The sequence below is a fragment of the Salvia splendens genome, chromosome 4, assembly GCF_004379255.2.
Source record: "Salvia splendens isolate huo1 chromosome 4, SspV2, whole genome shotgun sequence".
NCBI classification, from domain to species: Eukaryota; Viridiplantae; Streptophyta; class Magnoliopsida; order Lamiales; family Lamiaceae; genus Salvia; species Salvia splendens.
This window is the reverse complement of record NC_056035.1, coordinates 10,431,746-10,457,527: the sequence shown is the minus strand read 5'-3', so window position 1 is coordinate 10,457,527 and position 25,782 is coordinate 10,431,746. Positions and strand designations below refer to the sequence as shown.

At 40.8% G+C, this 25,782-nt stretch overlaps 2 protein-coding genes across 2 annotated transcripts; one reads left to right on the top strand and one right to left on the bottom strand.

Annotated features, from left to right (window-relative positions):
• Positions 1-3,093: 3,093 nt before the first annotated feature.
• Positions 3,094-7,806, top strand: LOC121800632 (ATP synthase delta chain, chloroplastic-like). Its single transcript, XM_042200160.1, has 2 exons — positions 3,094-3,199; positions 7,409-7,806. Exons 1-2 carry the CDS (start codon positions 3,094-3,096, stop codon positions 7,804-7,806), a joined length of 504 nt encoding a protein of 167 aa, XP_042056094.1.
• Positions 7,807-15,803: 7,997 nt separating this feature from the next.
• On the bottom strand, positions 15,804-18,867 carry LOC121799096 (protein terminal ear1-like). The gene is made up of 5 exons (XM_042198433.1): positions 17,997-18,867; positions 17,101-17,704; positions 16,763-16,882; positions 16,452-16,593; positions 15,804-16,374 (listed from the first exon to the last, which is right to left on the bottom strand). Exons 1-5 carry the CDS (start codon positions 18,604-18,606, stop codon positions 16,096-16,098), a joined length of 1,755 nt encoding a protein of 584 aa, XP_042054367.1. The 5' UTR covers positions 18,607-18,867; the 3' UTR covers positions 15,804-16,095.
• Between the last annotated feature and the right edge of the window lie 6,915 nt (positions 18,868-25,782).

Genomic DNA, 25,782 nt, shown 5'->3' with positions numbered 1-25,782 from the left:
AAGTTTATGATGTGAGGATTCATTAAGAAGGGAAAGAGAAATGATAGCTAGCTTTTTCTTGACTACACAAATTCTGTTTCTCCATTTTGGCGGCTGATCACATTCACCCTTTCCGAGTAAATGGATAATTTAATGATGGTGGGAGGCATGGCATGGCTTGGCTTTTGACAGCCACAGACAAGAAAACAGACCACACCTACTACTTGTATCACACGAAAATACTATCAGATTTTCCCATCACTATGTTTAATGACTAGTGCATATTCATGTAGCCATATCACTTTACTTAATTCTTTTCCTTTCCCAATGAATAACTATATACTACTCCTATTAAATGGTGTTCATGTATGATTGTTCGCATGCTACTAATAAATGGAGTATACTACTAGAGTACAAACTATTCATACAGCCATACAGGTCACTATTTTTTAAAAACAAATCATATTGATTTAAATGTAGAATTATAGAAATTTGAATAGAAAACTGAATAAAGGGACGCAAAAATGCTTCCCCACCCACCAAACAAGTTTTTTCTTCTCATACCACACCACACCATTATCATGTTTTTCCACCAATCTAAGTCTTGTTGTTATGTTCTAAAGTATAAATGAGTTAAATGCAGAAGAATTACTCATCAACATATAAATGTATTATTTGAGGCTCTTAAACGATCACATAATTCAACAATCCATGCAAGTTGAGTTAGTGTTCTCGCAAAATTTTTAGTTTTAAATGAACTAGTAATAAATTGGTTGGTTGGATTGATTGTGGAAAAACCCAAATAGGACCGGAGTGTATGTCAATACGCTAAAATACCGTGGAATAGAGGAAAATATAATGCCCAGGAAGTCTTATTCAATACTCTCTCTTACTTTATTTTTTTTTTATAACTATTTATTGATTATTTTTAAAAAATACGTGGGCTAATAATAAGTCAATCTTATTTACTTTTTTTTTATAACTATTTATTTATTATTTTTAAAAAATATGTGGGCTAATAATAAGTCAATCGCATAAGTTGAGAATGAGGGATAGAATAATTAATACAATTAAGTATTTCATCCATCCCTTTCCTTTTTTATCCATCTCTTGAGAATAGAAACGTTAATATTATTTGTCTCTAATGAGTTGAGACTCATTTACTCTGACATTTTTTTTCTATCTCTTTTTTATTTTAGTAATTTTATATTAAAATACGTGACCTTTGTAAAGTTTTTTATTTTTTTATGGGTTAGAGAGATTAGTAGTATATATTTGGAGACAAAAGATTATGCAATGATTCATAAAATCGAGTGGATTCGGTCAAGATTTAATTAATCCATGCATGTTGAAGCACAAGAACAAGAAAAAATGAGTCCGAGAAAATCTTAGCTCTATTCCCCACGGGTGGACATGACTTGAAGAAAACGAGGATTTCTTAAATATTCATATTATATTATTTTATTATTGTTATACATATATAACTTCAATTATAATAACATCCACCATAGAAATAGCTCAGCCATAGTCTAGCCACAAACTACTCCTGCCACATCAGCAGTACTAAAAACTTCTCTTGCCACATCATCAGGACAAGTGTTAAGGATGAAGTTCCTTAACTCGTTGATTTTGCGTCGAACGTCGCGGGAGCTTTTGCCCGTCGATCAATCCGGCGTCAAAATTAGGGTTTTGTGCGTTTTGCACGTTTGAAAGAAAAGAGAGTAAGAGAAAATAAAATAGAATGATAATTGATATTTCTTGAATGATAGAACTAAAGAACAATGTCCACTATTTATAATAGTGGATACTAACTTAATGAGCAAGACAAAAGATATGGAAAAGATATGAAAATCCATAATTAACTAACTAAATAATTATAATAATAATAGCCGTATCAACTCCCCCACGGTTGAAATTCACCTTGTCCTCAAGGTGGGCACCATGAAGCAACGATGAGTGTCGAGGAATCCTCCTGGGTCAAACATACACCGAATAGTTGAGCGTCTCTCTGCAGCAATGCGTCCATGAATGCTCAAGCATAAAGTGTCATTTTGCGGAGGAATCAACCGGGCATCGGCTTCGAGTGATGTTGATCGATGATTCATACTTGCGACAACCCTTACATGAGATGAATCACTCAATAATTTCAGCGTTGCGTTGTCCACAATGGAACTACCCAAACCAATCTGAACTTGGGGAATCTTGAATTGAGAAGCATTCAATTGTCGCGCGCACTGAATCTTGATGCAACCGTGAACCGGTTTCTCTTTACGTGCGGAATTCGGACTAGACTTCTCTATCTTCTCAACCTTTTCAAGTCCACCAAAACCAACAGAAGAAACAAGAATCATCTTGGCAGAATCAGCAAAGCCTTCCTCAACTCGATCACAATCAGGAATCAACGTCGACGGTGGCGGCGACTGATCGAGGGCGGTATTGGGAAGCAGCGCAAAGGGTGGTGGTGTTGTACTCGACTGCTGCGGCGGAGCCAATGAGTCGTAGGGGACTAAACCCGACGGCCCCGGCGAAGCCTTGCTATTTCCTGATGGAGAAAGGTGCTGAACGAGGTCCCCAACCAGAAAATTTGGGAGCCGTAGGACTGCACAGGTTCAGGCAGCTCGGGAGGAAGCATGTTTTCGATGCGTCGGTCGCCTGCAACAAGGAGAGACTCCATCCTGTAGCACGCTTCCAACAATTGTTGAAGTTGTGCGAGAGTGGGATGTGCCGTGGTGGTGGCTGGACAAGGTGGCTGCGGCGCGGGCTGATTCCATCCTGAGTTATGGTTGGGGGGCAGCGGATGATCGTATGCTGAGACCTCGTAGAAGGGGCGTTGTCCCGGTGTCTCCCAGTAGGCAGGTGGATCCCAGCTAGTGGGCTGTCTGAGCGCGGTGTGGCGTGGCTGCTGAGGCGGTTGATAAGGCTGAGAGTATCCCTGCTGCGTGCACAACCTTGGCGGGTCCCAACAAGAGGGCGGTGGTGGTGAGTACGAATTTGGCTGGTAGGACTATGGTTGCCGATACGTAGTTTCCTGGCGCAGCCATGGCGGGTCCCAGGAAGTGGGTTGACGAGCTTGGTAGGGATGGTGTTGTGGGTGGAGTCTCACATCCTGTGGATATGATGGTTGTTGATCTAACGCTCTGCACGGATGGAGCAAAGGTTGAGATACGACAGGCTGCCATGGGTGGTAATCCGCCTGCCGGAGTTGATATCCGGTGTAGCTGTACGACATGTAGACAGCGATTCGGAGGAAGAGATCACGATGAAAGCACCAATTGTTAAGGATGAAGTTCCTTAACTCGTTGATTTTGCGTCGAACGTCGCGGGAGCTTTTGCTCGTCGATCAATCCGGCGTCAAAATTAAGGTTTTGTGCGTTTTGCATGTTTGAAAGAAAAGAGAGTAAGAGAAAATAAAATAGAAGGATAATTGATATTTCTTGAATGATCAATATGAATAATAATGTCCACTATTTATAATAGTTGATACTAACTTAATTAGCAAGACAAAAGATATGGAAAAGATATGAAAATCCATAATTAACTAACTAAATAATTATAATAATAATAGCCGTATCAACAAGCAATAGCCCAGCCATAGCCTAGCTACAATAAACAAAATTATAAAAACAAATAATTAACAATCACACAAAATAGGAAATTAAATTTACGACACAGATACGGGGAAACTCAATAATAACATTAAATTTAAAAAAAAGTACATTAATTTTAAAAAAATCTAACGATGTGCAGTCCTCTGCGCCCACAACTCTTCAATTAAATCCTTTTGGAGTCGAATATGAGCATCCACTTGGCGCAAGTCGGCATGTGCCTTGAGGCGGCCGACTTCATCGTGAGGTACCCCCTTCGTACGTTGGGGGCGGCTACGCCGTGGCTTGGGCCGGCTTCATTAGCATCGTCATTGGCCCAACTAGTCAGCTGTACACCTTCATCTTCGACAATCATGTTGTGCAGGATAATACAGGCGTACATTACAAGTGGTGCGACTGAAAATGACGTGCAAATTGTTGGATATTTTAGTATAATTGGATTAACTTGATTGATCAATATGATCATAATGAGACATCAAATAAGTTGGAAGTGCGGAGTGTACACTTATTTGAATTCGTTATGATTAGACGGGGGTTCGAGAGCAGCGCCCCAGAGTAGCGGGGTCCAAGGGACTGCGCCCCTGGCTGGGGAAATTTTTTATTTCCATTAAAGTTGTTGTACATAAAATTCATCCGGAAAAGTAATTTCCGAAAGTTGAAGGACTAATTTGCAATAATTTGAAAAGCTAGAGATGCGACTCTTCGTCTTCAGCCACTTCTTATGATCGATTTATGGTTCTAAGTTGAGATCAAAATATAGACATACAGATCGCGTATATATAGTGTTTCAAAATTTTTTTTAAAAAAATTGAGCTGTCCGATCGCTCGCCGATCGGCGGCCAGCCGATCGGCGAGCGCATCGGCTAGCGCCCGAAAATCGGCGTGCGCTCGCCGATTTGCAGCTCGCCGCCTGCAATGGTTCAGTGAGCGGACGGGCCTGTTCCGGGAATCGGCTAGCCGGTCCGCTAGCTGCCATTGTGGATGCTCTAATTTCGTTTATTTTTAGTTATGCGGTTGTGTAACTTTAACATTAAGATACAAATCCTTTCAAATTATAAATATTACCCCCTCCGTCCCGCGTCCCGCTTTAGGAGTCATGTTTGAACAATTAATAAAAAATACTTATAATTCAATTTTAAAAGTGTTAAAAGTGGATCTCAATATCCACTACAACATTTATTTATTAATTTCTTAAACACTTTCTAAAAATATGTATCAAAAGTGAGTCTCAATATCCACTACAACATTTGTTTATTACATATTCAAACATTTTCTTAAAACATGTACTCGACTCAACTGGGACTCTTATAACGGGACGGAGGGAGTAGGACGGTTGTTGGATGACAATATATATGGATTAATAATGAGCGAAATTAAAAGTTTGCAAAGAATCAATAACTAAGAGAGAATATATATCTAGAGCAAAATTTTATTACAAAACAAAGGGTTTCAAGAAGGGTAAATTGCCTGTAAAGTCATGAATTTTGAAGATAGTTTGGTTTTTCCCGTAATTTTTAAATGTTGTATGAAAAATCATGAACTTTACCGGACTGTGCAAATTTCCCACCCGACCCGTTAGATTTCTGACACAAACGTATCCTACATGGATCGCCGGAGGTGTGACTAGACAACTCCACCAATTCTGATTGCTTCTTTTCTATCTTTGCAATCTTTGACATCACACTTATCACAAACATAGAAGTAGCACAAATGAAAACATATAAATTGAATTCAATAAGTCGAATTTAGCATACAAATCGACATAAACATACAAATTGAATTCCTCAAATCGAATCGAGCATAAAAGGAGCATTAATTCCACAATTCGAATTGCATCATAAATTTTTTATTTGCCAAGTCACGCCTCCGGGCGCGCCGCGTAGGATAAGTTTGTGTCGGAAATCTATCGGGTCGGGTAGGATGGAAAATTAGCACAGTCCGATAAAGTTCATGACTTTTCATGCAACATTTAAAATTCACGAAAAAACCAAACTATCTTGAAAGTTCATGACTTTACTGTCAATTTGCCCTTTCAAGAACTTAGAAGTTGAACTTACAAAGACAGATTTCCGAGGCTTAAAAAGCTTGTCGCAAACAGAGAAGAAAAATTGATCTCCTATTCTCCTGTCCAAGAAATTGTTAAACAAGGAATAGATAATAGCAATGCAATATCATACGATAAATTAATGGAACTCTGTGTAAATTTTCAATTCTAGGCAAATGAAGTTTTCCTTAATTAACCATCAAAATATAGATTTACTAAAATATAGTATAGAGAGTACTTAGTATTTACAATTATGAGGCTTAATATTTTGGTGGATTATGATTCATGGATAACCGAGCAGTCCAATGAAGCTCTCTTATATACACTGCAGTTGGGGCCAATAATGTAAAGCCCAAAATATCTGCACATTTTCCCCAAAAGCAACTACACATTTTTATAGCTTTTACATTGTATTAGCATCTGCCATTCTGCATTTGCTCTATCAACTAATATGTTTGACCTTGACCATCTCTACTAGTATAGTATAGACATACCAAGGTGGAAAGATGATGTGGCGTGTCCCATCTATAATATATTGACAAATGGAAATATACATAGCTCAACTTCCAGTTGGAAATTACACCTCCACAAATGCTAATAGACATAAATTTTTATATGGAAATTATTAATATCCCACATTTAATACTACGCATAACCATATACACTATATATACGCATTAAACATTACTTATATCTCCCACTAAATCATTGCTGCAATTATAAATTATGAAACTATTTCATTACATACGTGATATATATTTAAATATATTCATTATATACGTAATATATATTTAAATATATATGTGTGAATGTGTGAACGCACATAATAGAGTGTAATCACGTTTCACGTGAATTTGTTTTCTTTAAATGACTCCATCATTGAACACAATAAATATGATTATATAGCTTAAGTATTTTTTATTTTACTTGTATATATTAATCACTATTAAATAGGTTAAGTATTTTATCTATATGCCATGTTAAAATATAGAGGTAGCTAATAATAATTAGATGATAAAAAAATAATTTACTTGATTAAGAAGACTAAATTTTAGTTCATTCGATTATACAAAATTATGTAATAAAGGAGTATTAAAGAACATTTAGATGGAGTACATAAATATGTAGTCGGTATTAATAAAAATACATATATATAAACGAACAAATATATATATAGGGGTGTGATAAACTACAAACCCTCTATAATACAAACTATACAAACTTTAATTTTACTCACTTAATACAATTAATCAACGGTTAATATAAGAGATTTTTCTAATGTCAACATTTCATACAAATCTTACACTCCTTTGACATCGAACAATCATAATTTGTACACCCCCGTTGACATAATTTGTACACCCTGTTGACATCAGCCCCCATTGACAGAATTTGTACACTCCGTTGACATCAGCCCCCCGTTGACAGAATTTGTACACTCCGTTGATACCAGCCTCGTTGATAGAATTTGTACACTCCGTTGACATCAGTTTGTATAGTTTGTATTATAGAGAGTTTGTATTTGATCACACCTCTATATATATATATATGTATATATATATATAGTAGTGATATAGGGCAAGTGTCCATTAACCACATAACTAGAGAACAAATCACAGCCAAAAGATCAAGAAAATCAAGGGCTAGTATTAATACATGTAATTTTCGAATTTAAAGAAGAAATTAGTTCCCTCTATCACAAATTTACTTCACAATAACAAGGCGGGGGTATAATGGTCATTGCACAGAAAAATTAGGTTATGTTTACTTCATTTGAAAGTTAACCTCGCGGACGAGATCTCCCGCTCCCTGGGGCTACAGCCGTACGTGGCGAACTTCGTGAACATCTTGGTGGACATGAAGCGAGTGGATCTGATCAAGGAGATCGCGGCGGAGTTCGAGCTGATCGCGAACCGGCTGTCGGAGACGGAGGTGGCGACGGTGGCATCAATGGTGGAGCTGGAGCCGCAGCATCTGGCGGAGATCGCGAAGCGCGTGCAGAAGCTGATTGGTGCGAAGAATGTGAAGCTGAAGACGATGATCGACAAGTCGCTGCTCACCGGAATCACCATCCGATATGGGAATTCCGACTCGAAATTGATCGATTTGAGCGTGAAGAAGCAACTGGAGGAGATCGATGCACAGCTTCATCTCGGTGACATTCAGTTAGTCGGATGATTGACTTTTTTTGTGTGTAATTAATCTCCAACGCTATAGTTTTGTATGAATTTATGAATTTTTGGGGGGAAATATATATATATTCCTATTTGAAGATCCAATGAATGTAATTCGTCAATTAATTAACAATAAATGATAGTACTCCAATTCTGTAGTCGGCAATATGCGTCTCACTTTATTTGAAATGGTAGGGTGTTGAGGTGTTCCAGGGTTAGAGTAAGGTTTCTTTGATTTTTTGTTATAGTGATCTATTTTATTAACATCAGTGAAGTACAAACATGGTTATAGTGATGTGTTCCAGAGTTAGAGTGGGGTTTCTTTGGTTTTTTGTTATAGTGATCTATTTTATTAACATTAGTGAAGTAAAAACATGGTTATAGTGAAGTGTTCCAGGGTTATAGTGATGTTTCTATGATATTTTGTTATAGTAATATATTTTGTTAACATTAGTGAAGTAAAAATATGGTTAGAGTGAAGTATTCCAAGGTTAGAGTGATGTTTTTTTGATTTTTTGTTATAGTGATCTATTTTGTTAACATTAGTTAAGTAAAAACATGGTTATAGTGATTTGTTCCACGGTTAGAGTGAGGTTTATTTGATTTTTTGTTATAGTGATCTATTTTGTTAACATCAGTGAAGTAAAATACCACAACAGAGAGGCCCTAGAAATGTTAAATCAAAAACTATGCTTAATCATTGAGGACTCTACAACTCGACATCCATGAGCGCTGCAAGCCGACTTCACCCTGCAAATACAACTCTACATCCCCACTTCAACCGAAATACCTGTACAATATCCATGGTAACCTATAATAAAAAATCTGTGCTCAATTCGTTCCAGCATACGAATACGTAGACACAATTGCGTTATCGAAAACCACCGACGCATTATTCCCAGCGTTGAACTCCACAACAGCCTAATAAACCAGCACACTGCCGCCCTGGCCTGTTCTGACGGCCGGCGCCCCGATCCCGTACTGATTCGGATCATTGAGCATCCACGTCCGTCGGCATCCCCATCACTATTTGCTTCGTCGTATTTGAGGCAATTGAACTGGTCGTCGATTAAGGGGCAAGAGGAGAAGTCGTAGAGCGGGTAGGAGGCGTCTTACATCCATTTACCGCGGAAAATGTTGCAATTGGCGGCGCCGGCGAGGGCGAGGCGGGTGGTGTTGAATATAGTTTCCAAAAATGCTCTTGTTAATTACTTTTTATTTAAAACATGTAAAAATAGCTAAGCCATAGGATTAATTTGGAGTATTAAGATGTGTAGCTGAGATTTATTCTCTAGTTATACACTTAATATTAGTTATACTTTGATCATCCCCCCTCTCTCTATATATATATATACACACTGACGAGTGTTATATTGCTAACTACAACTAAATAATATCCATTAGATTTTTAAATTAAGGGCCTAGATCATTAGCTCCGGAATGTCAACACGATCAACAAAAAACATCAATAAGGGTATTAAGGTCAATTTACAACAAATTAATTGTAACTAACTTTCGAAAAATATCTTATAAATTTAAAATGCATATAATTTTCTCGATTTAAATTATTTTTTCGCACAACATGTATCAAATTAAAGATAATTTCATAAGGATTCTAACGAGTTCTCACTTGCATATGTTCCGATTTTAAAATTTGAATTTTTTTTTTGAAAATTTTCAACTTTTTCGTACATGAACAAATGTCAACATGATATATAAAATATGTCAATATAAGCAATGTGTTAATATTCTCAAAGCATTGTGTTGACATTCTCAGAGCATTGTGTTGATATTTTCGAAACACTATATTGATATTTTCATCCAAAACTCTAATTTAGTAGTTTTTTTTTCTTTTTTATTTAATTAATAAAAACAAAAACTACACGTGGCAAATTATAGACCACAAATTTTCTAAAATCCTATGGTCTTAAATTAGTTGTAGCTAGTAATTAAATGATGAGTTATCAATTGATACTCCCCTGTATAGATGTATGTGTGCATTAAAAAATGGCATTCTTTTGAAATTCGTTGATTGCAGTGAAGAATTTTTTTAATTGATTTGAAGAAGATGGAAGATGTAAATCATAGAAAGATTGCGTATATATATTTTGTATGGCTGATATGGTTATGTAAGTTATATATGAAACATTCATACTTTCCATAATAAAAATTTTGACCATTAGCATGTGTGGAGGTGTAATTTCGGAAGTTGAGCTATGTGTATTTCCATTTATCAATATATTATAGATGGGACACACCACATCATCTTTCCACCTTGGTATGTCTAGACTAAGGGCATCTGCAATGGGGTGGACGATAGGCTGCCCGATGCCATCGTCCGCTCACTGTGGGCGACGCGGATGATGCAACGCGTTTTCATTTTTTTAATTCGAATTTTTTTATATAAATACCCCTACTACCCCACATTCATTTTTAACATTTCAATTCACATTTCCACTCTCAAATTACACTATAAAATGGATTCAAGTGAATATCCAAGTCCGAATAGTCCGATGTTTGGGGATGGTGCACGTTGCCCGGGTACAGACCCTGACGAATATCGGCCCTTCGACTCCAACACGCAGTACGATCTCGAATTCAGTACCGATTCATACGGTCTGTCCGACATGGAGCCGTCTCCAACCCGCCGTTGCCGCCCCTTCCCGTCGCGCCGCCGCTGCACCCTCAGTCGGCCCCGCCCCCGCCAGAAAGAAGCGGAACAAGCAACGGGCCTACAAGTTGCCACCTCCAGTAACGAATGAAGAGTACGCCCCTGGGAGGACGAACTACCAACCGGATGAAACCCTCGTCTTGGCGAGGTGTTGGGTGGATATTTCGGAGGACCCAGTATTTGCGAACAACCAAAAGCAGGTTGCGTACTGGGAGCGCATCGTCGAGCGCTACAATGAGGCGAAGCCGCTGAGCGCGTACAAGCGCCATAGGGAGCAGCTCCGCAAGCACTAGGATCAGGTGAAGAGGCATGTCAACCTGTTCACGGCGGAGCACGAGAAGTGCTTGAGGGAGCAGGGAAGCGGCGTGAGTTTAAGCGATGTGTGCGATAAAGCGCTTTTGTCGTACCAGTCATTGTACGACGACTTCAAGCATTACAACATCTGGATACTCTTGAAGGACAAACAGAAGTTCCAAGGCGGGATTCTGTCATCGGCTGCGCTAAAGAGGACGAAGACCACCGAAGTCGGTGCTTACACGAGCAGCGAAAGCGGTGCATATCCGGTGAACCTCAACCGGACGATATATGAGGAGGAAGAGAGTTCTGGCACACCGGTGTCCTCCCGGCGTCCCGTTAGCGTCAAGGCGAAGGCAACATCCTCCTCACAAGCCTCGGCCGCCCCCCTTGCCAATCCCGACCCCGGCGTCACTTGCCTACGTGGAGTTGGCAGCGGCCGCCAACCGGAGGACGTTGTTGGACACGCACAACACCCTCATGCAGTGTCAGGACTCGGCCAACGCCGAATACCTCTAGGGGATGATCGATGAGCTGCGCCGCAAGTTGGGACTTTTGTAGAGTAGTTTACTTTTTTTCATTTCTAACTTGTGTAAATTTTTAATCAATGTAAGATTTGCCGTTTTTAATTAATCGTGGTGTTTTTAAATTATTTTGCATTGACATATTTGAAAACATTTAAATTAATTAACAAAATATTAGTGAAACCTATAGGGCGGCTTATAGGACGCCCACTGCAGGTGGAAGGGTATGAAGATAAAATGATGATGTGGAGGTGCATAGGGCGCCCAATTGTGGATGCCTAAGGAATTTTTTCTCAATTTTAAGGAGCGGGGATGGGGAATGGAAAGGTTTTCCAAATAGAATTATTCCAAAACTCATAAGTGGGTAAGAAAATCATTAATGAAATTATAAGTGGGTAATGATAATTATTGCAACATGATAACCAAATATACTCACTAATGATTATGAGTTTCTATTTTTTTTTTCAATTCTTATCGACTCTAAAAAAGAAGAATCGTAATTATATATTCTTTCCTTTTTTTCAATTCTTATCCACTCTAAAAAAGAAGAATAGTAATTATATTATATGTTCCTTCCATCCAATTTAAAGCGAATCATTTTTCTAAAAAATATGTTATAAAGTAAAAAAAGATAATATAATATTTTCATTCTAAAAAATATTATTAAGTAGGACATATAGAGTACTAGGGGAAATAATATAAGCACTTTATGTGAGCATTATCCCGTAAAATGCATATTTAGTTTTGTTTTTATTTATATTTTTATTTAATTTGATTCAAATATAATAAAAATATATTAATATTTTTTATTTTATAAAATTCATGAAAATAAAAACTTTATTTATTATTTTATTTATATATTTTAAAATAGAGAAAATGATTATTTTGTTTTATGAATTTTATAAATTAAAGTATGAATATCATTTTTATTAAATTAAAATTAAATTATATATACTCTAAGAAAACAAACAATATAAAATATACATAAACAAAAAGAGTATTAACATAAAATACGTAGCAAGCGTCATTTTTCCACAAATATCATTTCTCTACTAACAACTCCATAGTCCATACTCAACTTTACAACTGCAATCCACCGGATTATAACTATACAACGGAACCCACTAATTTCAGCATTTTACATAGTATTAAAAAAGGTGGCTAAAGCCATTTTACCATAGGATTTCATTGGATTTATTTCTTATTTTAATATGATCACTAAAATATAGTATATGAATCAATTTCTCTCCTAAAGTTAATTTTACAATTTTGATTTCACTTCTTTTTTTATCTAATTATATTTCAATAAAAATAGATTAATAAAATTTTAAGTATTATATAAGTACTCTAACGAAATTGTAAATATATCATTTCATATAAAGAAATTTGCATGATCATTATAAAGATGATTTTCATTAATGATATGGTGATTCTATATTGATGATACTGTGTGTTTTTGTGCTGCTAATATTGTGACATTTGATTGATGTCATCACAATGTAATATCGTGTTGATAGTTTTGTGACGTAGGGTTGATAATATTATGTTGATGATATTACGATATCGGGTCGATAGTATTGTCTTATTGTGTTGTTGATGTTGTGATATGTAGTTGGTGATATTGTGATAGTGGTATAGTGACATAAGATTAATAATATTCTGTTGTATGCTGATGATATTGCGATGTTATGTTAATAATAATGTTATGTCGCGTTCATGATATTACGTGCTAAGGCCATCCGCAAAGGGGCGGACGATGGCATGTTGATGATATTGCGATGTTATGTTAATAATATTGTTATGTCGCGTTCATGATATTATGTGCTAAGGCCATCTGCAAAGGGGCGGACGATGGCATGCCCGATGGCGCGCATCGTCCGCCCCATTGCGGGTGCGTGACATAGGCCGCGGACGATCGTCGTGCCCTATACTAAGGGCGCGGAGTATAGCGCGGACGATGCCCATCGTCCGCCCCATTGCGGCCTACGCGGACGATGGCCGCGGACGATAGGCCATCGTCCGGCCCACTGTGGGCTACGCGGACGATCGAAGCGGACGATGACACGCGGTTTCGTATTTTTATAAATAGAGTTCATTTGTAATTTCATTTCACGATTTCACTTTCGAAACCTATTACAATTACATAATTACTACGAAATGGATTCAAGTCCCAATAGTCCTATGTTTAGCGGAGGGGCGCATTGGCCGGGTACAGAACCCGGCGATTATCGTTCGTTCGACACCAACACCCATTACGATCCCAATTTCAGCACGGAATCGTATGGGTTGTCTGACATGGAGCCGTCTCCGCACCAGCCAACCGCAGCGGCCGGTCCCGACCCCGCCGCGACCGCTTCCGCCCCAGCCAGAAAGAAGCGGAACCGGCAGCGAGCGCAGAAGTTGCCGCCTCCCGGTGATTGCGACGAGTACGCCCCAGGCCGTACGAACTACAACGGCGACGAAACTCTCACTTTGGCCCGGTGTTGGGTAGATATATCGGAAGATCCGATATTCACGAACAACCAGCGACAGATCGCGTACTGGGAACGCATCGCGGACCTCTATAATTCGGTCAAGCCGCCAACCGCGTACAAGCGCAAGCGTGAGCAACTCCGCAAGCACTGGAATAAAGTCAAGAAGCAAGTGATCTTGTACGCGGCGGAGTTCGAGAAGTTCACGCGGTCACAGGGGAGCGGTGAGAGCTTGAGCGACGTGCGCGCTAAAGCACTGTTGTCGTACCGGTCGATGTACGGCGACTTCAAGCACGAGGCCATCTGGGCGCTCTTGAGGGACAAGCAGAAGTTCCAAGGTGGAATTCTGCACACTGGTGCACCGAAGAGGACGAAGACCACTGAAGCTGGTGATTACACGAGCAGCGGCAGCGGCAATCACCCGGTTGACCTCAACCGGACGTACGTGGATGAAGGGAGTTCCGGCACACCGGTGTCCGTCCGGCGTCCTCCCGGCGTCAAGGCTGCGAAGGCCAAGGGGAAGGCGACCGCGACCTCATCGTCGACCGCTGCAACCCAAGCTCCGGTCCCGCTACGACCACCGCGTTTGAGTCGTTAGCAACAGCGTCGATGGCAAGGACGATGTTGCAGACGCACAGGGCCCTCAAGAAGTGTACCGACCCCGACGAAGCCGAATATCTCCGGGCGTTACTCGATGAGCTGCGTCGGAAGTTGGGAATTGGTCCGACTTAGTTTTTTTTTTATTAGTTCAATAATGTAACTTTTTTTATTAAAATTTCGCCGTTTGTTATTTAGACCGTTTTTTATTTACTCGTTACTTGTTATTTGAAAACAGTTAAATTAATTAAACAACACAATAAAATGATGATGTGGCGCGCCATAGGGCGCCCCTTAGGGCGCCCCACTGTAGGTGGGGAGGTAGGAGGGTAAAACTGCTGACGTGGCGCGCCATAGGGCGCGCCTTAGGGCGCCCCATTGCTAATGCTCTGATGCCCTAAGTTGATATTATTGTGAAAAAATATTATAAAATTTTTTATTAAAAAATATGCAATTAAGATATTGTTAAAATTCTTGTAAATTATATTATTACTATATAATTTTTTTGCAAAAATAATATACTACTATACTAATTAAGAAAGTATAAAATTTTATGATAGCTATTGTGAGAGAAATTGCGGATAGCTTTTATTTATTACATAACTAACTATCCTGTGTTTTTACGATCACGACAATATTACATGGCTTATGATATTGTAGCTTAGCATTGATGATATCCGATAAAATTAACGCTTTAAGTTACTCCTTACATAATTAATTGGCCGGTGTTTTTACGATCACGATAATATTACATGACTGATGATACTATAGCTTAGCATTGATGATATCCGATAAAATTAAGGCTTTAAGTTACTCCTTACATAATTAATTGTACAGTGTTTTTACGATCACGACAATATTACATGATTGACGATATTGTAGCTTAGTAATGATGATATCCAATAAAATTAAATCACATTCATTAATTTTTTTATCTAATGATTGGGATTAGTAATTAAGGTATCATCTGAGAGGTGTTTTAAGGCTAATATCACGTAAAATAGCATGAAAGATAAGCCTATCCATGATAATTGATAGTTGCTCAATGGTGTATTAATTCAAAAACGAATATCATATACGAACGCATTAGCTTGTACCTTTCATTGTGTTTGATTTATGGACTTACCACCACTTTTACACAACCCAAATTCTACACAATCTTCTACTGCCATCGTCTCTCTTTAAGCCTAACACATTTTATAATCGACAACATGTTACATACTACTTCTTAGGATAGCTTTAATTACATAGAAATAAATATTGACTAATCCATCGAATAAAGAATAATCAACAATATTAAATCGATGTCATTTCATTGAAACCGAATTGCCAACGAATAGATGTGTGTAATTTCCAACTTTTTATATATTTCATATGCTAAATGAGCTTTCAATAACAAAATAAAACGAAATGAAAATAAGGAGAGATTAAACTCCATATGTATTTTGTTACTGACTCAAGGAAAAGAGAAAAGACGCAAAAAGTGAAATTAAAAAAACAAGCAAAGATGCTATAAATTAAGCCCTAACACCTATTTCGCTGAAAGTTCTAAGTAAATTTATGATACAAAAATCAGGCTTCACTCTCCAATTCTATTAAGCTTAGCTCAACTGTGGTTTTAAGGTTACTCTCTCTCTCTCTCACACACACACACTATGCATGGCCATGAATGTGGGGTGCCAGAGAAGGGCTCGAGGCTTAACAACAATGCCCATTGGCTACTTTTCTCCAATTCTTCACATATCAGTTTCGTCATAACTGCAAACACCGCGCTCGCCCTCGTCATAGTCATAAATGGCATTGCTGATGTGGTGGCCGTTGAGACCTTCGTCACTGTGTGGCTCCGACAGATTTCCCTTGGAACTCGCTGGGCTCTCCAAGGTGCAGCCAGTTATCGGGATAGGATCAGTCAGCGCCCGTCCATCACGAGGGGGAGAGAATACCACCGGCATGTACTCCTCGGCCTCGCTTGGGAACTTGGAGTTCTTGAAGTGCTCCCTTAACGCATCAAGCCCCTTTTTACAGAAATTTATTTATATATTGGCGTAGCTAAGTTAAACAAACATAAGAGTATATGGAAAAAATATAAAACCTGCAATCTTGCATAAGTGACTTGGCAGATCTTTCTGGAGTTAAAAACTTCCCAGCTTTGGTGGTGGAAGGCTTTGTAGAGTCTCAATGTAGCCTCTGGAGAAGTCATGTTCACGAATCCATACCCCACATTGCACTTGTTGCTAATACCAATCAAACATTATAAACAAAACAATCAGCACATTAATCTAAATCAATTGGGGTTTTCTCAACATTAGTAGTAGTACTCTACTAATTAAATACTAACACCAACAAACACACACAAATCTAAAATCAAATCTTAGAGAGAGAGAGAGAGCGAGAGAGAAACACATGAAATCAATGGGGAGGTAGACGAAGTCATAAGAAGACAAGGGCTGGTCATCGCCGCCGGTCATCTGTTCGTTGCAGTGGATGCAGTGGTTGTCCAGCATGTTCAGCAGCAGCTTCTGACTGCACAACACATTTCATATTAATAATAATAATAATAAAATTGTGCAAAGTCAAATCACCAAAGATGAATGCAGAAGACCATCCTCACAAAGACCACCTTTTTCCAAATAAACCAAAAGAAACTGTATCAATTAATTTGATGCAGAATGCAGAATGTTTGGACTATGAGTGAAAAGAATCGATTTTTTTGAACTTTTGAACAAACAATGAAGCAATACCTATATTTGTTAGGGATGTTCTTGATCATGACAGTGGTTCTCAAATCCCTGCAATCCGATTCCACTATTGCATCTTCATTTATCAGAAACCGGGGATCATGCTCCTTTCCCCGCCTATTCATGCCGCCTTTCCACGGCTTGCCTCCAAGCTTCGAAGCACCACCACTACCAGACGCCGGGGCGTTGTCTTTCCTCGAGCCACTAGTCCTTTTAATGCGCCGATTATTATTAGAGCATTCCTCAAATCCAGTAGAAATGGAGAGATTCGAGAGCGATCCATGGAGCGATGATCCGCTGCTGCTCCCATCGCTCCCACTAGGGTTTCCTCTCCACCCTTGGCGCTGCGGCGGAGGGCGAGGCTGAGGCTGTGGCGGCGGCAAACATCTGGAGGAGTTTGAGTTTTGATTGAAATTTCGTACAGGAGGGGATTTCCAGAATTTCCGGAAGTGGCCGCCGGGGCGGCTGAATTCGATGACGACGTTTTTGCCGAGGATTTGTTTGCCGGTCAAGGCGGCCATGGCTCTAGCGGAATCTCGAACATCATAAAACTCGACGAATTTTTGAAACCTTTTGTGTGGCGTCTCCCTCAATTCCTTGACGGGGCCTATTGGAAAATGAAGGCATTAAAAAGCAACTACCAAGAATATGATGAGTAACAAAAGACAATAATTTTCTTTCACATAAATATGGTCAAGAAAGCGACCCATACAAGGCTTCGTTTCCCCCCACACCAAAATCTCACTAGATCTTCATCATTGCACCCTGAAACAAACATCATACAAGGAATATACATACGACAAAATCGTGTCTTGCCGGACCACCACCCTTCACGGGGCAGCCTGCGTGTGTGTGGGCAAAAGAGAGAGAGGGAGATGATAATAATCATAGAGGCTTACCAAATTCTTCGAAAATTTCTTGGAGGGAAGAAGCGGAAACGCCTGGGCCCAAATTGAAGACAACGAGGGTTCCTTGATTGTTCCCTTCGGGGAGGCCGGAGGTGACCGGAGTCACGAATTGGGCCCACACGACGCGGCCGGAGATGAGGCCGAGCGCCGTCTGCGGGGGGAGAGGCACTATCACTGGGGCAACGGGGTTGGTGAGCACGGCCTCGTAGTGGCGGCCGAGGCGGAACTGCTGCTGCATGTGCTGGTCCTGGATCGCCACCAGCGCCGCCTGCGCGGCTCGCACGTCGTAGAAGTGCACCGTCACCAAACCCTCGCGGCGCCGCTCCATCTGCACGGACCGCACATCGCCGAACACCTCCAATTCGCGGCGCACCGACGATTCGCTCACGGTCGCCGGCACCATGCTGAGCAGCAGTGTCCGGGAGGGCGCCGCCGAGTGAGGCGGCGGCGAGGGCGAGGGCGGAGGAGAGAACTGCGGGTAGAGCATGGTGGTGTCGTAGAACGGTGGAGGAGGGGGGTAGGAGGTGTAGTAAAGTTGAGGGTGGGCGGTGGGGAAGAATTCCTGAGCGGCGGGGTCGAGGTGGTGAACAGGGTGGTTCATCGTCGGGAAAAGGGGGGAAATCGCCGATGAGGGGTATTTTGGTCCTTATAAAAAAAAGAGCGATAGCGCTGGACGGTTGGTGATCTTGTTATAATTTGGTTCAGTACATATCTTGGTCTCTCTCACTTGACTCGCTTTCATTCGATGGATGGATGTATACTACTGTACACACTAGCACAAAATCTCGACCTCTTTCTCTCTCTAGCCTCTACTTGGATCTTCAGCCTGCCTTGTCTAGGTAGTGGTAGTAGTCGTAGTAGTATAGAGGAATAGAGAGAGAGTGTGACGATAATGGCAGACTAGAGGGTAGAGATATACAACTATACAACTAAAATATTTTCTTTCAAATTTGCGAAATTGCCTTTGCATTAAATTTCAAGGTCAAATCAAATTAAGGCTAAGAGCATCTCCAATGGCGGACGTCCGGTCGGACATCCGGTCGGACGTCGCGACGGGCGACCGGGACGTCCGCCATTGTGGCGTTTAGGGTCGGATACGGACGTCCCGTGAGGACGTCGGGTGTCCTCGGACGTCCCGCGACGGGCGGGCGGACGTCCGCCATTGTGGCGTCCAGTCGGACGTCCGGTCGGACGTCCCGTTTTTTAATTTTTTTTTAAAACTCTATATATACGGCTCGTTGAATTTTATTTCATTCGCACCACTTGTGTTAACAAGTTTCTCTCTCTACATCTCTAATTTCAAGTATATCTAGAATGTCTAGTGAAAGTGATAGCGAGAATGAGTTGGAGGTCGCTGTTGAAGGTGCGATAGAGAGGCTGCTACAACAGAGGTTGCAGCGGCGGCAGCAGGCGGCGGTACCTCGGCCGATCCATCGTCGAACTCAAGTACCCCGTGACCACATTGCTGCACATATTCGGTTGTATGCGGACTACTTCGCTCCGCAACCGCGTTTTGGGGAAGCCTTATTCCGGCGACGCTTTAGGATGCATCGTCCGCTGTTTCTGCACATCGTGGGTGCTTTAGAGAGAAGATACCTGTATTTTAGGATCAGAGAGAATGCAGCTGGCAAACCCGGACTCACGCCCTTGCAGAAGTGCACTGTCGCAATCAGACAACTAGCGTATGGAGGCGCGGCCGACATGTTCGACGAGTACCTCCACATTGGCGAGACGACAGCCGTCGAGTGTCTGCAGAATTTTTGCGCGGGCGTGAGAGCGATATTCGGGGAGCGGTATCTTCAGAGTCCGAGCCCCGAAGACTGCCAGATGCTGATAGATATGCATGGGTCGGTGCACGGGTTCCCTGGGATGTTGGGCAGCATAGATTGTATGCATTGGGAGTGGAAGAACTGCCCCGCCGCCTGGAAGGGGATGTACACTACCGGCTTCAAAGCCAAGCATCCCACGATGATCCTTGAAGCTGTAGCTGACTACCGGTTGTGGATATGGCATGCTTATTTTGGAGTCGCCGGGTCCAACAACGACATCAACGTTCTCCAGTCGTCGCCCCTGTTCAACGCTCAGTGCAATGGCGTTGGACCCGCCATCAGTTTCGTCGCCAACGGCAACCAGCATAATATGGGGTACTATTTGGCGGATGGAATATACCCAAACTGGCCCGTCTTTGTGAAGTCAATCAAGCATCCGCTCGGACAAAAGAAGACATACTTTGCGAGCCGTCAGGAAGCAGCGCGCAAGGATGTGGAGCGGGCATTTGGTGTGCTCCAGAGTCGGTGGGCGGTTGTGAAGGGTCCTGCACGGCAGTGGTATATTCCCAACATCGGCGATATCATGTACGCATGTATCATAATGCACAACATGATTGTCGAAAATGAAGCTGCGGAACTGACTCAGTGGACCAATGAAGATGATACGGGTGCAGGTCCAAGTCACGGCGTGGCCACCGCGAATGTGAATATGGGGGTACCTCATGGAGAGGTCGCGCGGCTGCGTGCATTTGCCGACATGCGGCAAACAGATGCCCATGTTCGACTTCAGCAGGATATCATCGAAGAGGTTTGGACTCGGAGGGGTTGACGTGATAATGTATGAAGTTTTTTTTATTAGTATGTAATTTTTTTTTTCGAATCTTGTATGTTTTTTCCGATGAAGTTGTTAATTTTTCCCGTTCGTATTCTCGGTCAAATTTTATTTCCGTAAATGTAAATTGTTTTATTTGTGAATATATGAATTTTTTTTATTGCGGGATGTCCTAGTGGGAAGGGCGGACATAGGAGGGGATGTCCTAGTGACGTGGCAGTGGGATGGGAAGTCCTAGTGACGTGGCAGGAGGTGTTTTTGGGATGTCCTAGTGGATGTCCTAGTGGGATGTCCGCCCACTGGAGATGCTCTAATGCTCGCTATCTATAACAGTGCTTTTCGGAATTATACGTATTAAAGTCATCCCCGATGTATCACACCTGTATTAGTATTTAAGTTCATTTCATCCCTCCTCCTTTCGTATTCATGACACTCTCTCCCATTTCAAATTATACAAATATTTATAATTACATATTAGTATAATTAAAGTGATTTGTGAATAATCGAAAATAAGAGTTCGATCGATTAAATCCAAACACAGCTAAACAAAACTACATAATTAAATTTTTTAAAACACTACCAATTCAAATTTGGAGTCTCAATTATTTATTGAGAGATGCGAGGAATTGGATGTGTGTTTTTTGCCATCGAGTCTGATTTATCCTAGGCCTAGCCATGACTTTGGTATTCGTTTTAGAGTAGTACTGTACTACAAATATTGTGAGTAGTTTGTTTTATTCTTATTTAAAACAATTTATTGATACCCTGTAAAGTCTATTATGTGCTTAGTTATCTTTTATCCAATCAGAAGGCTATACTTGTAGCTCTAAAATTCAGGTCTTTGGCCGATTATTAATCGTCAGATGTGTGTTTATTCTCTGATCGACCATATGAACACACATTTTCACAATATTGAATCCTCTCATAAGTAAACATGTACTCAAAAGCCTTTTTTTTCTGTGTCCTTAAAAATATTTGTCTCTCTTGTGTCATTTTTCTATCTGTTCTCCTAATTGTTGCCCAAATTTTGTAGATTTTTGGATTGACTAGAATTGAACCATGTGCTTCTAAACGTCTTAGCACATTGTACCTCTTCTCAACTTTCTCAAACAACATCTTTATTTTATGTTGGAGGCTGATGATTGGATCTTTGCTGATGTATATATGGTTTCATCCATGGTGTACTGTGTTTCTACTCCATGAACGTGGATGGATTTCGAAGGAGTCAACGACCTACATGTGTGTTTGAAACCTTGGAGGTGAGAAGCCATAGAGAACTTGACAAGGTGAGAAGTCTCACATCATGCCTAAATTGTACTCCCTCCGTCCCGGGCTACTAGCTCATTTCCTTTTCGGCTCGGAGATTAAGGAATGAGTGTATAGGAAAGTAAAAAATGACGGCTGTATGTGAAATTTTTTACTAAAAATGGAAAGAGTGCAAGTAACTTGGGACGCCCAAAAAGAAAATAAGTGCGAGTAGTGCGGGACAGAGGGAGTATAAGGCAGAACAATCACGATATCGATATGAGAAATTGTCATTGAAATTAGATTAGATTAGAATCGCTAGATGTTAAGTGTGCCAAAAATAAATAGGCATGTTACCTAGAGAAAAAGGCCCAATAATATATGGAAGGTGGAAAATGGAAATATAACAAAAACTTCTTAGGCCATCCACTACGTTGTCTCTATACCGTCATTTAAACCGTCTCTTAACTACTATTTGAGCACTATTTGAGGGCCCCACTGTCCTTTTTTCCTCCATCCCTTAACTAAGGGACGAAACCTGCAACGCTCCGTCTCTTAACCGTCTCTATACCGTCCCTTAATTACTATTCATTCAATTTCATTTAGAATTTTTTTTCTACCCAATTCAATTTAAACAAACACACTTTATTAAAAACCACACTTTATTAAAAAACACACAAACTAAATAAACACACAAAATAAAAAAGACACAAAATAAAAAAACACACAAAAAAAAAAAAACTACTCCGCCGGAGAATCATCCTCTGGAGGCGGTCGAGGTTTAGGGGGTGTCGGAAGGTCAAGTTGTGCTGCCATAGCAACAATTCCGTTCCACCAGGCCGTGAATTGGGCGTACGAGAAGTGGGAAGTGTCCGCCATTGTGGCGGTCATGTACACCACCATAAGTGTGTCCGAGCCTCCCCGCGAGCCCGAGGCCGACTGGCTTGATTCGCCTCGGCCCTTCCTTGCTCTAGCCGCTTTCGCCGCCTTCGTCCCTTGCGGCCGACGGCGCCCACGCGCGGATCCTCCAGCATCGCCGACCGTACCCGCAAACTCCGTGGATTCAGCCTCAGGTTGGCTGATGCCATCGGTGTCACCACCAGACGCACCACCAGACGAGTATTGGCCACTCGCCGTATGCTTCGTGCGCTTCGAGGTTGAGCCCGAGCTGGAGCGGAAACCTTCGGCCCACCGTTCCTCGTCCTTGACGGCCTGCCAAACATCAACAAATCTGAATTGATGACCCTCGTCCTGGTAGTAGGCGCGCAAAGCGAACGCCAAAATGTCGGTGGCCGTGGCGCCGCTTTGGTAGCGCGCCTCTTCAGTCGAGTAGATGCCGCAGATTTTTTTGATCTGTCGGTCGACTCGGTCAAAGTGAGAGCGGAGCATTTTAACTTTGCGCTTGCGGGAGCCTTTCAGCTTTGTCTGGTGGTAGACCTCGCAGACCTTTTTCCAGAAACACTTCCGGGTTTGTTGATTCCCGACGATGGGATCGTACGAGACCGTGATCCAGGCGTTGTACACCTCCATCGTTTCGAAGTTGCTGTACGGATGCCGGCCAAGATCTTCTTCTTCTTCCTCCTCGTCCTCGCCCGCCTGGGGTTGTACACCGCCAGTGCCACCTCCACCGCCTCGGCCACCTCCACCGCCAGTGCCACCGGGAAAATCCTCCCGGATCTGGGATAATCCCTGCGAATACCGCTTGGCGGAGGGACGGACATATGCATCAAGGTCAAAATTGGGTGGTTGGTACCCCCCCGGCGTCGCCGAACCCTGAGTCCCAGGGGTTGACGAACCGCCCAATGTGTTGATCATGGTCTCCCAATCGCCGAAAGCGTTGAGATCCCACCCGCCGGAGCCGGAACCGCCGTAGTTGCCGTCGCCGGACATCTTGAGTTGGTTTATGAAAATTTGAGAGAAAATTTATATGATAGGAAGAATAGATGTGTAGTTGTGTGTGAAATGAGGATGAGTTTAGGAGTATTTATAGAGTAAAAAAAATTAATAAAAAATCAAAAAATTATTAAAAAAAACAAAAAAATGGTATTATTACTGTTACAAATTTTTTTTATTTAAATTCGAATTTTTTTTAAAAAATATTTATTGCGTCAGCACGTGACGACGCCCACTCGCGGGCCGGCGAGTGGGCGTCACGCACAACGCCGAGTTGCTCCACGTCGCCTCGGCGCGTGGCGAGACAGCCCGTCTCGTGGCTCGTCGGGACGAGACGCGGGACGAGACGGGACGAGATGGAGGCTGCAACGCGTCGCGCCGGCGTCCCGTCTCGCCGGGACGAGACGCGAGACGCCGGCGAGACCCGTAGTGGATGGTCTTAATGTTAATGATATTTATCTATTTAAAAATAAATAGGCATGTTGCCTAGAGAAAAAAAGGTTCATTAATATATGGATGGTGGAAAGTGGAAATATAACAAAAACTTCTTAATGTTAATGATATTTATCTATTTATGTCGAGTACTGAATCATGCTCTATGCTTCCTATAAAAATATTGTAAAAGTACGTGTAGTGTTACTGATTGTAAGAAAAATTAGTTGCAGAACATGAATATTTTGAATCATTTTATCTATATTTGAAACAGGACATGTTTGTTAACTAAATTGAACTATGAAAACTTGTCTGATTTCTTAGTTTTTAAATGTTGATATATGTTTTATTTTTAAATAAGGAATAGCATCAATATTTAAAATATGCAAAATAGTGCAATTTTCTAGGATTTTTATTTCCCATTTTATGTTAATTTTTTTTTCGAATTTTAGGATCTACATATTCAAGTATTTAATATTACTATTTGTATTATTTATTCAATGATTTAATAATAATTATAGCAGGGCTGTGAAGAGTAGTAGTACTACTACTCTTTTACATGTGGGCAAGGCATTTGACCATTTCATGCTTTTTTTATGTGTCTTCTTACTTCATCTTTTTTTTCTTCCTTCAAAAATCAAAATCATTCACATGCAAACGCAATGTGCATATACAATCATTGGCATGCAATAAACATAAATATACTACTATATAATTATTAACATGCAATATGTTGGTGTAATTAATTACAAACTAAAATTTAGATTATTAGATCATCCTTAATGTCGCTTCATAAATAAAGAGTATATTGTTCATGAGCCTAATCCCACTTTTATCCACTCTTTCCGACCCATAAAAATATATGCATTTGAAATTACATGAGAATTATTGCACAATTCGTAAATTAAAAGAGACGAGAAGAATGATAGTTAAAAAGTAGTGTTCGTAGATAGTGGACCCACATTATTATTAGTATTTAATGTGAGCCGTAGTGGTATAAGTTGTAAATAAATTAATGTATATAGGTAATGACTTGAGGACAACTCTCCATAAATGAAAATGTGATAAACTAGTATTTTTTATAGGTTTGATTGATTGTTAATTGTGAGTTTTATCAACCCAAATCCTTAGTTACCCATCAATTTTATGAAATATGGGAGTTTGACGAGTTTATTAAGTTTTGAAGGAAAACAAGCTAAAATGAAGATTTATAATCAGTCTATAAAGGGTAGCATTCTCTTCGTCTTCGGAAGAGCTTCACGTGGGTATCTCGCACACCTCAATCGGAGTCTAGTAGAGGAAGTTATTGTCGTTTTACGAAGACTGCACAATCCAAAGAGTTCCATTCGGGCAAGTGAGTTTGGTAGCATACTCCACTCGGTCTGAGTCATGTTTGGATAGTCCAGACGGTTCCACTCAGGCGAGTGAGTTTTGTAGCATGCATACTCCACTTCCTCGAGTGACCTTTACCGTTTCTGTTACAAAAAAAAAACCTTCCTTTTCCATCTTGGGTATAAATAAGACCTAGCGCACGCCTCAAACAAGAACTTTTCAGCCGCAAAACCACCAAAAATCACCCAAGGAGGAGGAGGAGGAGGAGACCCGG